General features: G+C 44.2%; 1 protein-coding gene across 2 annotated transcripts; it reads right to left on the bottom strand.

Moving 5' to 3' along the window:
- Nucleotides 1-33: 33 nt before the first annotated feature.
- tmf1 (TATA element modulatory factor 1) lies at nt 34-13689 on the bottom strand. 2 transcript variants are annotated; one of them, XM_039008300.1, is made up of 15 exons: nt 13110-13689; nt 11411-12840; nt 10971-11074; nt 9752-9878; nt 9310-9558; nt 4434-4600; nt 3792-4041; nt 3530-3686; nt 3203-3395; nt 2977-3046; nt 2779-2889; nt 2560-2679; nt 2178-2330; nt 1848-1973; nt 34-1189 (listed from the first exon to the last, which is right to left on the bottom strand). In XM_039008300.1, the coding sequence occupies exons 1-15, from the start codon at nt 13240-13242 to the stop codon at nt 1049-1051; spliced, it is 3531 nt and encodes a 1176-aa protein (XP_038864228.1). In that variant the 5' UTR covers nt 13243-13689; the 3' UTR covers nt 34-1048. The 2 variants fall into 2 exon arrangements, with proteins under 2 accessions (XP_038864228.1, XP_038864237.1); XM_039008309.1 differs by having other exon boundaries at nt 482-1189; nt 2797-2889; nt 13110-13688.
- Nucleotides 13690-15965: the final 2276 nt, after the last annotated feature.

Here is a 15965-nt window from a genome sequence, read left to right as displayed (position 1 = left end):
ATTCTGCAACAAAAAAAGCACATCAAGAATAAATCCCCACCCCAATAAATTTTTATTTACAGACTCTACATTTTAGACCCCGAGAATCTTGTAAATCAGTGTTTTTAACTTCATGTCTGTGCCCCATGTGTAATTTGTGAAGAAACCTGTAAACTATTGACTACATACCACTGTGCAATATTCTTTCTTTTTGATACATTTGTTATAACAGTTAATTGTTTGAATTTGGACAGAAACCCAGTAAGGGAAACACCAAACATTTTAGAGCAAACATCCATCTTATACCATTATCTATGTTAACATGAGATTAAATAATAGCTTTCTTTGTAAATTACAAAGAAAATGCCTCTGCGATATCTGCAGATTACCCTTGCCTCAACACAGCATAACTTTCGATTCTACAGATTTCCTAGTGCACTGATACACACCAAGGGCAAGGTTTGGTTGTCTACACGTGACACCTCTGAAGCAAATGCAAACAAGCAATATATAAAATCTTTACTCTTTCTGTTCTTTCGTCCTAAAGGAAGATGTACAGTATTCAGAAACATACACACTGATGACAATTAGGATGCTGGGGTTAAGGGGATAAAAACTGTCAATATAACTTGATAGTCCATTCTGAATCATCCCACTACACACAAAGTGAAAAAGGAAGCCAGTTGATCACAATAAAGGACAATGATATCTAAAACAATCTGTTTAACAGGCTGTTGGGTTTTGAATCAATGCAAAGGAACTAGTAAATTATGAATGTAGAATATTAATTGTGACTATCCTTCATATCTGTACATGTTAAGAAGATATTGATTTGTTACCCATAATTTCCCTCTTAGTTTGATTCTAATTGTTAAAATAATATGACAGATTTTCAAATGTCCCTTCCTTTAGAGACAGTGATGGAAAACCCAAAAAAAACAATAACTGTTCTGTAATCAGAAATAAAAAGGTGCATGAACTCTTCTTTTCCCATCCTTTACAGTAAATGCACTTCTACAACAATCGGTTTATTTTATCTGTGTATGGTCTGGATGTTAGATGGAACAGTCTACTTCTGGTTCTTGAGCAGTTCGTCAATCTGGGTTTTGAACATGTTCTTGACGTCCTCCAGGTCGAGTCTCAGCTCCTCTGCCTCCTCAGCCTTCTCTCCATACATCTGGAGGATGGTGTTGTGTCTCTGCTCCAGCTCCTACAACACAGTCAGTTGCACAACACAGGCTCAGAGGACAACACTAGATCTATATAGTCACAAAAGGGTTTACTAATGGACTTTACCTTTCCTTTATCTGTGCCTAGATGGTTATACATCTCTGCCCAGTAACTCATCTTGTGAGATGTCAGTTTTCACATAACATCTTGGTTTTTAATTAAAGAATCACAACAAGGATGGACCCTAATATGATTACACTGGCTTAGTGGCACTTGTATTTCACTGGCTTAGTGGCACTTGTATTTCACTGGCTTAGTGGCACTTGTATTTCACTGGCTTAGTGGCACTTGTATTTCACTGGCTTAGTGGCACTTGTATTTCACTGGCTTAGTGGCACTTGTATTTCACTGGCTTAGTGGCACTTGTATTTCACTGGCTTAGTGGCACTTGTATTTCACTGGCTTAGTGGCACTTGTATTTCACTGGCTTAGTGGCACTTGTATTTCACTGGCTTAGTGGCACTTGTATTTCACTGGCTTAGTGGCACTTGTATTTCACTGGCTTAGTGGCACTTGTATTTCACTGGCTTAGTGGCACTTGTATTTCACTGGCTTAGTGGCACTTGTATTTCACTGGCTTAGTGGCACTTGTATTTCACTGGCTTAGTGGCACTTGTATGAACTGATCCTCTCCTCACCTGAAGTTGTACTTTCAGTGTGGGGATCTCCTTCACACTGTCCTCCATCTCCTCATTCTGATTGGTCAATCTGACCATCTCCTCCGCCATGGACGAGCGAGTCCTCTCCAGACTAGCGATCTCCAGCTAAGGGAGAAAGGGATGAGAGAGAGGGAGGGAGACGAGAAGCAAGAGGTAAGATCCTGGCAAGCATTGTTTTTCAACAACAGTATGTTTGTAAATCATACACTTCATTGAAAACCAGAAGGCATTTAAAGAAATGCATGTAGGACACTTCCAATGGTAGTCCTCAAAGCAATGTGAAAGCAGTGTCAGACAGGCAGCTGGTACCTGTAGCTGTGCTATCTCTCCCTCTCGGAGTTTGAGCTGTGATTGCAGGTTCTCTATGATGCTGGAGCCTCCACTGAGCCGAGCCGCCTCATACAGGTTGGTCCCACTCATAGACATCGTCATCGTCCCCAACGAGTGACCCAGAGAGTCCTCCTGATGAAATTCAAAACAGGTCTGTCTTGTTAACCATCCAACCTCAAATGAACCAAATATGCAAACTAGTTAGGATTTGGCCCTTTGTCATACGTTCTCTATTCATCTTACTTAGCTGCATGTAATAAACAAAAAAACAGACCTTTCTAGGTCACCATCCCAAATACAGGGCTAGAAATGGTAGGCTGGCTGGGTACGAAAGAGTTAAAGGTGTGCCTGTGGCAAGTACCTGGGAGAAGGAGGAGTGCAGGCCGGCATGGTCTACCCCGCTGATGGAGCTGGAACGGGACAGGGAGGGGGTGGATGAGGCTGGGGGCTCGCCCACAGAGTGAACCAATATCTTCCGCTCCTAATGACAGAGAAACATCATATACATCAGGCCAGTCTCGCTCCACACAGATTGATTAAAGAACAGACACACACGGCTGGTCATTGATATAGAACTTACATTGATAAATAGATCTACCTTTTCCTTCAGGGCCTCTTGTGCTAGGTAGCATTTCTTCTTCTCTTGCTCCACCTTCATTTTCTCCATCTCCAGCTGATTGGTCAGGAGGAGCTGGTGGGAGGAACAGAGAAGGTTACAGATGTGTAAGAAGTGTTGTTCCATTACTGCAGGGTGAGTAGGGCAGGGGAGAGAACATACCTTCTCCTTCTTGGCCTCCTCCTGTGTTCGAGTGTGCTCTCCCCTCAGATTCTCCAGCTCCACATGCTCCCTACACCATAAGGATGACAGGAAATGGCCATTAATGGAAAGGCTCCAAAGCTTTGTAATGGATAGCCACTAGGTCCACCTTAAGGAAAGTAAAGGCAACTGACTACTATGCAACAGTGAAAGTCTCACAGAACCTATGAAAAAAGCCCTCCAGTACCTGCTGCTGTCATCCTCCAGTTTCTCCCGCCTGGTCTTCTCTGCGTCCAGCTGACCGTGGAGACGCCCTTTCTCTTGTCGAAGCAGGGAATTCTGGGACTCCAGTGAGGCCAGCTGGGCCTTAATGGCCATCAGCTCCTCAGTTGCTGCACGCTCCTTTTCCACGGCAACAGCCAGCTGGGCCTGGGCTTCCACTGTTGAGTTAAAGGGTGGGAGGTTAAAGGAATTACATATAAAAAATAAAAATACATTTAAATAGGAGCAATCGGTTGTCCAGAGGAGACTCTTAAAAAGCTTGTTACAAACGAGAGTAACTTTTGAGAGTAACCTAGTCGATCTGAGATGCTCTTCTCCAGTTTCTCCCATGATGCTGTCTGGCCCCCCAGCGAGGCCTGCAGGTTCTCGATCTGTCTGAGCAGCGGCCGCGTTGCAGAGGTAACACTCTGACTCAGCTCTTGGTTCCTGGTCTCCGCCCCCTGCAGTCTCTATGGAGACAACCAGCAAACACATCAGTGTGTGACCTTTGACCCCTAACACAAGCACGGCTTTCCCTTACAGTCAACTCCAAATAAGTCATGAGTGTCTCTTACCTGCTGCAGGTCACTGATCTCCTCCCTCAGGTAGTCTTCTTTCCTGGCCTGCTGCTGTTCAGCCCTCTGCAGAGCCAGCCGCAGATCAGCCACCTGGTTGACCAGAGCATCCTGCTGCATGCGGGCCTCCTCCTGGGCCTTCACCAGGGCCAGAGCCAGCTCCTCCTTGGCCTGGGTCTCCCTGCTCAGAGCAGCCTCCTGGGCCTCGCTGGCATGGCTAGCCTTGGCTTTGTGCAGTGCAGCCAGTTCCCTGAGATCACAGACACACATTTACATTTTAGTCATTTAACAGATGCTCTTATCAACAGTGACTTAAAGGAGCAATTAGGGTTAAGTGACTTGCTTATCGACAGATTTTTCACTAGTCCGCTCGGGGATTCAAACCAGCGACCTTTCGGTTACTGGCCCAACGCTCTTAACTTCTGGCTAACTTCCGCCACATTACACTGACTTGGATATACTGTATGAGTTGGTGCTTCTGTGACCGTCTTTACCCGTCAGAATGTTATGTCTTTGTGTGATTTCAAAATGACAAGCACATCTGCACGTCTGAAGCAGGAGTTAGAAAAGTAGGGTGGAGTGAGTTATTATTTCACCAGTGCGAGTTACACTAGTAGAGTGGAGTACAGAATGTATCCTCACTTGTAGGAGTTGTCGAGGGCAGCCTGCAGGCTCCTGTTGTTTTCCAGGAGCTCCTCTGAGTCACTCTGGAGTTTGGTCATGTCCTTCTCCTGGCGCTCCACCACCACGTTCAGCTTCTTAATGTTGTCCCTGTGCTGCTTCTCCACTTCCTCCTTCTCATCCAGAACCTACAGACACATATACAGCCAGGCAGGGTTAAATATCAAATGGGCTTTCAGCATCAGGATACACTTCTGATGACTACTGAAGTAATGTGAATTTTCAAATAAAATCCTTAAAATTAAAAATATATACACTACCGTTCAAAAGTTTGGGGTCACTTAGAAATGTCCTTGTTTTTGAAAGAAAAGCACATTGTTGTCCATTAAAATATCACATTGACCAGAAATACAGTGTAAACATTGTTAATGTTGTAAACAGATGCCTCACAAGTCCTCAACTGGCAGCTTCATTAAATAGTACCTGCAAAACACCAGTCTCAACATCAACAGTGAAGAGGCGACTCCGGGATTCTGGCCTTCTAAGGCAGAGTTCCTCTGTTCAGTGTGTGTTCTTTTGCCCATCTAATCTTTCCTTTTTATTGGCCAGTCTGAGATATGGCTTTTTCTTTGCAACTCAAATCAAATCAAATCACATTTTATTTGTCACATACACATGGTTAGCAGATGTTAATGCGAGTGTAGCGAAATGCTTGTGCTTCTAGTTCCGACAATGCAGTAATAACCAACAAGTAATCTAACCTAACTATTCCACAACTATTACCTTATACACACAAGTGTAAAGGGATAACGAATATGTACATAAAGATATATGAATGAGTGATGGTACAGAACGGCATAGGCAAGATGCAGTAGATAGTATAGTGTACAGTCTATACATATGAGATGAGTAATGTAGGGTATATAAACATAAAGTGGCATAGTTTAAAGTGGCTAGTGATACATGTATTACATAAAGATGGCAAGATGCAGTAGATGATATAGAGTACAGTACATACATATACATATGAGATGAGTAATGTAGGATATGTAAACATTATATTAAGAGGCATTGTTTAAAGTGGCTAGTGATACATTTTTACATAATTTCCATCAATTCCCATTATTAAAGTGGCTGGAGTTGAGTCAGTATGTTGGCAGCGGCCACTAAATGTTAGTGGTGGCTGTTTAACAGTCCGATGGCCTTGAGATAGAAGCTGTTTTTCAGTCTCTCGGTCCCCGCTTTGATGCACCTGTACTGACCTCGCCTTCTGGATGATAGCGGGGTGAACAGGCAGTGGCTCGGGTGGTTGTTGTCCTTGATGATCTTTATGGCCTTCCTGTGACATCGGGTGGTGTAGGTGTCCTGGAGGGCAGGTAGTTTGCCCCCGGTGATGCGTTGTGCAGACCTCACTACCCTCTGGAGAGCCTTACGGTTGTGGGCGGAGCAGTTGCCGTACCAGGCGGTGATACAGCCCGACAGGATGCTCTCGATTGTGCATCTGTAGAAGTTTGTGAGTGCTTTTGGTGACAAGCCGAATTTCTTCAGCCTCCTGAAGTTGAAGAGGCGCTGCTGCGCCTTCTTCACAACGCTGTCTGTGTGGGTGGACCAATTCAGTTTGTCCGTGATGTGTACACCGAGGAACTTAAAACCTTCCACCTTCTCCACTACTGTCCCGTCGATGTGGATAGGGGGGTGCTCCCTCTGCTGTTTCCTGAAGTCCACAATCATCTCCTTTGCTTTGTTGACGTTGAGTGTGAGGTTATTTTCCTGACACCACACTCCGAGGGCCCTCACCTCCTCCCTGTAGGCCGTCTCGTCGTTGTTGGTAATCAAGCCTACCACTGTAGTGTCGTCCGCAAACTTGATGATTGAGTTGGAGGCGTGCATGGCCACGCAGTCGTGGGTGAACAGGGAGTACAGGAGAGGGCTCAGAACGCACCCTTGTGGGGCCCCAGTGTTGAGGATCAGCGGGGTGGAGATGTTGTTACCTACCCTCACCACCTGGGGGCGGCCCGTCAGGAAGTCCAGGACCCAGTTGCACAGGGCGGGGTCGAGACCCAGGGTCTCGAGCTTGATGACGAGTTTGGAGGGTACTATGGTGTTAAATGCTGAGCTGTAGTCGATGAACAGCATTCTCACATAGGTATTCCTCTTGTCCAGATGGGTTAGGGCAGTGTGCAGTGTGGTTGCGATTGCGTCGTCTGTGGACCTATTGGGTCGGTAAGCAAATTGGAGTGGGTCTAGGGTGTCAGGTAGGGTGGAGGTGATATGGTCCTTGACTAGTCTCTCAAAGCACTTCATGATGACGGAAGTGAGTGCTACGGGGCGGTAGTCGTTTAGCTCAGTTACCTTAGCTTTCTTGGGAACAGGAACAATGGTGGCCCTCTTGAAGCATGTGGGAACAGCAGACTGGGATAAGGATTGATTGAATATGTCCGTAAACACACCAGCCAGCTGGTCTGCGCATGCTCTGAGGACGCGGCTGGGAATGCCGTCTGGGCCTGCAGCCTTGCGAGGGTTAACACGTTTAAATGTTTTACTCACCTCTGCTGCAGTGAAGGAGAGCCCGCAGGTTTTGGTAGCGGGCCGTGTCAGTGGCACTGTATTGTCCTCAAAGCGAGCAAAAAAGTTATTTAGTCTGTCTGGGAGCAAGACATCCTGGTCCGCGACGGGGCTGGTTTTCTTTTTGTAATCCGTGATTGACTGTAGACCCTGCCACATACCTTTTGTGTCTGAGCTGTTGAATTGCGACTCTACTTTGTCTCTATACTGGCACTTAGCTTATTTGATTGCCTTGCGGAGGGAATAGCTACACTGTTTGTATTCGGTCATGTTTCCGGTCACCTTGCCCTGGTTAAAAGCAGTGGTTAGCGCTTTCAGTTTCACGCGAATGCTGCCATCAATCCACGGTTTGGTTTGGGAATGTTTTAATCGTTGCTGTGGGTACGACATCGTCAATGCACTTTCTAATGAACTCGCTCACCGAATCAGCGTATTCGTCAATGTTGTTGTTGGACGCAATGCGGAACATATCCCAATCCACGTGATCGAAGCAGTCTTGAAGCGTGGAATCAGATTGGTCGGACCAGCGTTGAACAGACCTGAGCGCGGGAGCTTGCTGTTTTAGTTTCTGTTTGTAGGCTGGAAGCAACAAAATGGAGTCGTGGTCAGCTTTTCCGAAAGGAGGGCGGGGGAGGGCCTTATATGCGTCGCGGAAGTTAGTATAACAATGATCCAAGGTTTTACCAGCCCTGGTAGCACAATCGATATGCTGATAGAATTTAGGGAGTTTTGTTTTCAGATTAGCCTTGTTAAAATCCCCAGCTACGATGAATGCAGCCTCTGTGACCTGGTTTCCAGTTTACATAAAGTCAGATAAAGTTTGTTCAGGGCCATCGATGTGTCTGCTTGGGGGGGAATATATACGGCTGTGATTATAATCGAAGAGAATTCCCTTGGTAGATAATGCGGTCGACATTTGATTGTGAGGAATTCTAAATCAGGTGAACAGAATGACTTGAGTTCCTGTATGTTGTTATGATCACACCACGTCTCGTTAATCATAAGGCATACACGCCCGCCCCTCTTCTTACCAGAAAGATGTTTGTTTCTGTCGGCGCGATGCGTGAAGAAACCAGCTGGCTGCACCGACTCCGTTAGCGTCTCTCGAGTGAGCCATGTTTCCGTGAAGCAAAGAACGTTACAGTCTCTGATGTCTCTCTGGAATGTTACCCTTGCTCGGATTTCATCAACCTTGTTGTCAAGAGACTGGACATTGGCGAGTACTATGCTAGGGAGTGGAGCGCGATGTGCCCGTCTCCGAAGCCTGACCAGAAGACCGCTTCGTTTGCCCCTTTTACGGCGTCGTTGTTTAGGGTCGCCGGCTGGGATCAGATCCATTGTACTGGGTGGAAGGCAAAACACAGGATCCGCTTCGGGAGAGTCATATTCCTGGTTGTAATGATGGTGAGTTGACGTTGCTCTTATATTCAGTAGTTCCTCCCGACTGTATGTAATGAAACCTAAGATTACCTGGGGTACCAATGTAAGAAATAACACATAAAAAAACAAAATACTGCATAGTTTCCTAGGAACGCGAAGCGAGGCGGCCATCTCTGTCGGTGCCGGAACTGGATTATGCCTGCCTAGAAGGCCAGCATACCGGAGTCACCTCTTCACTGTTGACGTTGAGACTGGTGTTTTGCGGGTACTATTTAATGAAGCTGCCAATTGAGGACTTGTGAGGCGTCTGTTTCTCAAACTAGACACTAATGTACATGTTCTCTTGCTCAGTTGTGCACCGGGGCCTCCCACTCCTCTTTCTATTCTGGATGGAGCCAGTTTACGCTGTTCTGTGAAGGGCGCAGTACACAGAGTTGTACGAGATCTTCAGTTTGTTGGCAATTTCTCACATGGAATAGCCTTAATTTCTCAGAACAAGAATAGACTAATGAGTTTCAGACAAAAGTTTTTTGTTTCTGGCCATTTTGAGCCTGTAATTGAACCCCCAAATCCTGATGTTCCAGATACTCAACTAGTCTAAAGAAGGCCAGTTTTATTGCTTCTTTAATCAGAACAACAGTTTTCAGCTGTGCTAACATAATTGCAAAAGGGTTTTCTAATGATCATTTAGCCTTTAAAAATTATAATCTTGGATTAGCTAACAACGTGCCATTGGAGTGATGGTTGCTGATAATGGGCTTACGTAGATATTCTATTTAAAAAATCTACCGTTTCCAGCTATAGTCATTTACAACATTAACAATGTCTACACTGTATTTATGATCAATTTGATGTTATTTTAAAATGGACAAAAAAATAGCTTTTCTTCCAAAAACAAGGACGTTTCTAAGTGACCCCAAACTTTTGAACGGTATTATATATTTCCACTGACCTGCTGTAGGTGTTTGAGCTCTTCCTCCTGCTCTTTCAGCTTCTTGTTCTGTTTGGTGATTTTGGTCTCGCTCTCCTTCTCCTTCACACGCAGCTTCTTGATGATGTTGGAGTGCTGCAGCTGCTGCTTGGACAGCTTCTCACCCTCCTCCAGCAGTTCGCGGATCTGCTCCTCCTTCTCTCTGATGATCTCCATAGTCTCGTTGGAGTTCAGTCTGGTGGACAGCTCTTCCCTCATCCCCTTTATCTCCTCCGGAGGAAACATAACAGTAAAATACGCTTGAGAGCATGTTCTTGAAGAAGGCTTTGTGCATAACGTGACTATCATGGTCACTAATTTTCAGTTATTTGACTCAATGATCTTAAATAAATTCTTATGGGGGTAAAGTAACCAGGGTCAGTAATACCTGGCACAAACATAGAGATATAGGTTTGTGTTTTACCTTCTTGGCAATATCCCTCTCCTTGCACGCTAGCTGGGCTTTCCTCTCTGTGTCTGCGATGCGCTGAGTGAACTCCTCCTTCAGAGACTGCACACTGGAACTCTCCTCCTTAAGACCTATCACCTCACTGCAACACACAGAGACGTCTCAGTCTCTTAAAGGACCATCCTTATCTATAGACTATACTTTACCATAGACACAACCAAGAGGACAAATTGGCCGACAAACTATTTGCTATTTACTTTACTATTAATGTATAGATGGGTTAGTTGTTTAGAAACAAAACTGACCCATGCGAAACTATGGGGCAAAACAAACATGGTTGGCTTAGATTGTTGACAACATGTAACTTATATTTCATCTCCAAATGTTTATTGAAAACAAATACATTTGCACAATTAGCACTTGTCTCTCACATTATTACAGTTGTTGGTTAGTTTGCTAGTAGATTTTGGCCATATTAGCATTGAAACAAGACACCTGTGATTCCCCACATGACAGATTCTTGTCATTATTGCTAGCTATCTGACCGTTCAGAATCATAACAAAGCACAGCTTCAGGCTTTGTGCATCATTTTTGTGACTTCGTCAGCCAACCCGTCTATAGAGCATGCTGAGTGTACAAAGCATTAGGAACACCTACTTTTTCCATGACAAAGACTGACCAGGTGAAAGCTATGATCTCTTACTGATGTCACTTGTTAAATCCACTTCAATCAGTGTAGATGAAGGGGAGGAGACAGATTAAAGAAGGATTTTTAAGCCTTAAGACATGGATTGTGCATGTGTGCCATTCAGAGGGTGAATTGGCAAGACAAAATATTTAAGTGCCTTTGAACAGGGTATGGTAGCAGGTGACAGTCACAACGGTTTGAGTGTGTCAAGAACTGCAATGCTGCTGGGTTTTGTACGCTCAATAGTTTCCTGTGTGTATCAACAACGGTCCACCACCAAAAGGTCGTCCAGCCAACATGACACAACTGTGGGAAGCATTGGACTCAACATGGGCCAGCATCCCTGTGGAACGCTTGACACCTTATTGAGTCCATGCCCCCACGAGGCTGTTCTGAGGGCAAAAGGGGATGTAACTTAATATTAGGAAGGTGTTCCTAATGTTTTCTACACTCAGTGTATAGGTGTGTTTGGAGAATGCTTCTTTCTGCTCTTACAATGCATTTCAGACATGGGTTTTACACATTGTCAGGATCTTTATACTCACTCTTTAAGGTTGTCACACTCCTCCTCCAGCCTGGCCTTGTCTTTGCTGACTGACAGCAGCTGTAACTCCCTCTTCTCAAGGCGGCTTGACAGCTCATCAATTACCTACAAAGAAATTATTTTCCACAAACCAACGCATTGAAAACACTGATAAGGCACCTTAATAAATGATTAGTACTTAATTCTTGTCTCACAGTCTCCATCAAATGTGTTGTTCAAATTGAGGTGCACATTGTTTAATTCATGATGGTTTGGGGGAATGCATCTTATCCACAGTGACTATTTACTTTGGCATATGAACAGGATTGTCCAACCAAGTGTTTTACTATTCTGCTCTCCAGGCGTTGGTATTTAAAAAAAGGGACACACCAACTCACGCACACACAAGCAGTTCATTAAAAAGTGTTGTTACAAAGGTCGTGTTCTGAACAGGTGTGTTACCTTTTGAAGCTCCAGAATCTGACATGTTGACACCCCTCTTTTCTCTTCCGTTATTGGTGGGGGTAACTGTTCCTCATGGCCAGGGGTGGGACCTGACAGCGTGACGTCCGCCTCTGATTCCTGTTCTATTAGGTCCTCAGGCTGCTCGCTGTTAACAGGCGTGGCACTGCGACCACTCTCCTCCATCTCATTCTCATCCAGAGACTGATCCTTCATTGTTTCTGTTAGCCCCTCCTCGTCTTCTTCCTCCTCCTGCTGCTGCTCCTCCTCTTCTTCTTCCCGTTCCTGTGCAGTGGTTGCCACTCTGACAGGCGGCGAAGGCGTGGGCCCTGCGGTGACAGATGCCAGCGTCCGGCTCCCTGGGATCTCATCATCAGAGTTGACTTCGCTGACACTGCGGCTGTCCAGGGACTGCATGCTGAACGAGTCGATGCGTTCAAAGGCATCTGAGGAGGATCCACAGCTCTCGGTCAGCTTGGGGTAGTCCTCCAAGCGGGGGAAGTCCCCACAGGCAGAGGCTGAGAGAAGCTGGAAGGAGCCCTGCATCAGGTGGAGGCCTGCTTTGGCCTCCGCTATCTCCTGCCTGGAACTGGCTGAACTCTCACTCTGTACACTCTCATGGTCCAAAACCTCAATATCACTGGTGGTGGAGGTGCCTGAGGAGAAGGCGCTGACAGGAGGGGAGGGGGTGTTGCTCTGTCTGTCCTCCGATTTAGGGGAGGGTGTGTCACTCTGCCTGTCCCCCGCTTTGGGGTCTTTGGCCTCCAATAAGATTTCCCTAGGGGGTGTGGGAGGAGAAGGATTGAAGGGGGGCTCCAGTTCAGTGTTGACGGTGGGTTCAGAGATGTGATCATCATAATCAGGTTGGGTTTCTGAGGGAGTAAATGGTCGTTCGGTTTGTGCATCCTCAGAAACAGCAGTTGTATCATCCACAGTTGATTCTATCCAGCTCTCACTGATTAGTGGACTGTCAGTGTCATCAGGAGAATCACCCTGAGCCAGGACTGGAGGGTCTGGTGTCTGAACGAGAACGATTTCAGAGGAAGACCATAGACTTGAGGACTCAATCAGGACAGCCTGGTTCTCAGTAGCTTCCTGGTCTTCCAGTCTGTTGGTCTCTGTCAGGCCTGTCTTGTGAGGGTCCACGTCATCCTTAACCACAGTATCCTTGTCCTCCTCATCCTTCTCCTGTGGCCGCCTGTGGGACTTGGTGGGCGGCACAGAGACAACCTGGGTGTCCATAACACCCTGGAGCTCTCCTGTGGGCAGAAAAGCACTGAAGAAGTTCTCTGTTTCATCCACAACCATGCGGGTGACAGGGGTCGTGATGGCCTCAGATGATGGGGGGAGAGTTGTGGTGCATTCCTCCGGGGTAGAGTCCCATTGTGTCATCCCCCATCCACCACTCAATGGAGTCTTCCCTGGTAGATCTAACGTGAAAACCCTTGTTGGTTAATGTCGAGAAGATAAGGTCATATAAACTCCAAAGCATATCAAATATTAGCTTTATTGGGTAGAGTACATTATACACCTCTTTATAACTACCTTCCTTATCAAGATGACTAGTGTCTTGCTTCCATAGGTAATCACATCAATTCATAAATAATGTTCAAACGAAAAAGGTTGTATAATGTTGACCCCAAAACAACAGCACACTGACATGCTAAGCTAGCTAGTTAGATAACGTTACTTTACCTACCGTCATAAGGCATTACCACTGTGTCACCCCATTCGTCTTCTTTAATGTCCAGCACTCGGTCGATGGACTTCTGAGCTGTTGTCAAAGCTTGTTTGGCAAAGCTTGACAGTTGGGTAGAACTGAACCAACTCATAGCGGTCTATTGCTAGCTAGCTAACGTTAGTGACCAGGTTAGCTAGCTAGGAGTATGGACTTTCAAATGAGGTTAGCTAACAAGATAGTTAACTTACGACAATCTCGATCTAGTATGGCTAAGTTATGTTACTCCAAAAAAGGAAATGCTAAGCAGCGAGTTGTCTAACTTGGCTACCTAGTTAACGTTAGCTGGTTAGGCAACTAATGTTAGCTAGCTAACAACAATCAGGCAAACCTTTCATCGATCCATGTCAAAGAACACTCCATAAAGAAAGCTCGGTAATCCATAAAGTGCAATAAAACGCCTTGCCTCAATCATGCCATGATTAAATGGTTAAATGTTATGGTGCTTCATGAACAGTCTTTCCCCTGCACCGTCGATTTGTTTTGGTATTTTTGGCGACTGGCTAGCTAGCTAGGTACTTCCGTTCCACGTAGCAGCAACCACCCACAAGTGACGTCATGATACAGTCTGCTGAAGTGGAGGCTCCTGTCCTGAAGGGCTCACACGCGTTAATCGAAGGAAGAATGATTCCGTTACTGGGTAACTCTGTTGACATTAACCAAATTGGAACTGTGAGTACTACCAAGAGTACAGTTAATGTACTGCCACGAATAAATGTACCGTTCGACCTACAACTGATGAACACTTGCCAACTAAAAAAAAGGAAGTAAATAGATTTGTTATACTGTTAACCACCGCTACCTCAGCTGAGCGTAGTTTTCCGCCGGAGTAATCCTCTCAATGTTCACTGTTTGTTTTATTGTTCACATTACTACTTGTGTTATCTAATTTGTGTTCTTTCTTTTTTGAATGCAGGAGTTCGTTTTCAATTCACTCAATATCTTTAGTCTGAATGCTAGGGGTTTGAGAAATCTTACAAAAAGGAAAGCTTTATTTTTATATTGTAAACGCAGTAACGCAGATTTTGTCCTTCTTCAGGAAACTCATTCGGGTGAAAGTGATTTGACATTTTGGAAAGCACAATGGGGAGATATGGCCTATTTCAGTCATGGATCAAATCTATCTGCTGGTGTTTTGACACTTATTCACAAGTTTAAAGGTGACGTTCTAAAATCCACATCTTCACAAGATGGGAGATGGGTCAAAGTAACTGTTAAACTTGACAATGCTATTTCCATCATCTGTAATGTTTACGGACATAACTCACATGCTCCAAATAAAACCATTTTACCCAACTCACCAGGAAAGTACAGGATTTAAGTAACAAATACTCTCTTTTCTAATTATTTCAGGGGATTTTAATGAAGCCCTCAAAATAGCAATATTATCACCACATTATGCAAGGATCTCTGTGTTGAGGATTCCTTGCGTTATTTCAATCCGGATGCAAAGAGTAATACCTGGACTTGGGTCATGGAAGTAGATGGGAATTTTTCAAATATAAAGTCAGTGGTAGCCATTAAACGCGCCAAAGAGCTGATGCACTTAAAGAGCCTTAGAGAAAAAGAGATGATGAGCAAGCTTGACAGTTTTCTAAAGATAACCTATCTGAAGAAGGGGAGTCTGTATTCAAGCCTTTACAACTAGAATTAGAACAGCTTTACACGGATCTAGCAAAGGGTGCCTTTGTAAGGTCAAGAGCAAAATTGATTGAAGTGGGGAAAGAAACACTAGTTACTTTTTTGCACTTGAAAGGAGAAACTACAAAAGAAAATCTATAACTGCACTCAAAATTAACGATGTTTTATGCAAAGATCCCATTACAATATCATCATTTGTCAATTCCTTTTATGAAAACATTTACAGCTCTCAATTTCAGGAAGATGGTTGTGAAAGCTACATTTGCCACATTCAGAATTATGTCAGTTTGCGATTCACCTGTGTCAATTGAAGAAATTAGAGAGGCTCTGAATTCAATGAAAAAAGGGAAATCACCTGGCCCTGATGGCCTGTCAGTTAAATTCTATAGACAGTTTTGGGAGTTACTAGAAGACCCGATTTTTTAAAATATGTTTCAAGATTGCATTAAAAGTGGGGAAATGGTCTCCACTGTGAAACAGGGCCTTATTTCATTGATTTCAAAGCCCGATAAAGACCCTTGTCTTATTGACAATTGGAGACCAATTACTTTATTAAATATTGATTACAAATTGATTGCTCTGGTTTATGCCAAATGATTAAAGAAAGGAATAGATACCATTATAAATGAGACTCAAACAGGATTTATGAAGGGCCATCATATAAGCTCATTTGTTTAGTCTTGGACCTTATAGATTTTTTAGAAGCAATTGACTCAGATGCGGTTGTCTTATTTTTGGACTTCTGTAAAGCCTTAGACACAATTGAACATGAATTTATCTTTAGGTCTCAAACTTTTTGGTTTTGGTGAAAATTTTATCAAAGTCATTTGTATGTTTTACAAATATATAAATTGTTCTGTGTTACTAAACCTTAATACTTCCAAAAGATTCAGTATCAACAGAAGTGTATGACAGGGATGCCCAATTTCGCCATTTTTATTCACTTTGGATGTGGAATTTCTATCTCTAGATATTCTGATTAATGCAAATTTGTATGGCTTAACCATTTTTAACAAAGAAATCAAAATTTCCCAACTGGCTGATGATATTACTCTTTTCTTAAGAGACAAAGACCAGGTCGCCCATGCCCTTAATGCTATAACTGCATTTTCTATTACATCAGGATTAATGCTGAATGTTTCTAAATGTGAAATCATATATTTATTTGACTCTGAT

Source organism: Salvelinus namaycush, chromosome 2 (genome assembly GCF_016432855.1).
Source record: "Salvelinus namaycush isolate Seneca chromosome 2, SaNama_1.0, whole genome shotgun sequence".
Classification (NCBI taxonomy): Eukaryota; Metazoa; Chordata; class Actinopteri; order Salmoniformes; family Salmonidae; genus Salvelinus; species Salvelinus namaycush.
The sequence above is the reverse complement of the archived record's forward strand: the minus strand, read 5'-3'. Positions and strand labels throughout refer to the sequence as shown.

What these genes read in the sequence shown, in the direction of transcription:
- tmf1 (XM_039008300.1), bottom strand. Translation starts at nt 13,242, where the DNA reads ATGAGTTGGTTCAGTTCTACCCAACTGTCAAGCTTTGCCAAACAAGCT. An exon ending in AGGTAGATCTATTTATCAAT is followed by an intron (nt 2,680 to 2,778) that starts GTAAGTTCTATA and finishes CTCTGTCATTAG; the next exon opens with GAGCGGAAGATATTGGTTCA. An exon ending in TGCACTCCTCCTTCTCCCAG is followed by an intron (nt 2,331 to 2,559) that starts GTACTTGCCACA and finishes GAATTTCATCAG; the next exon opens with GAGGACTCTCTGGGTCACTC.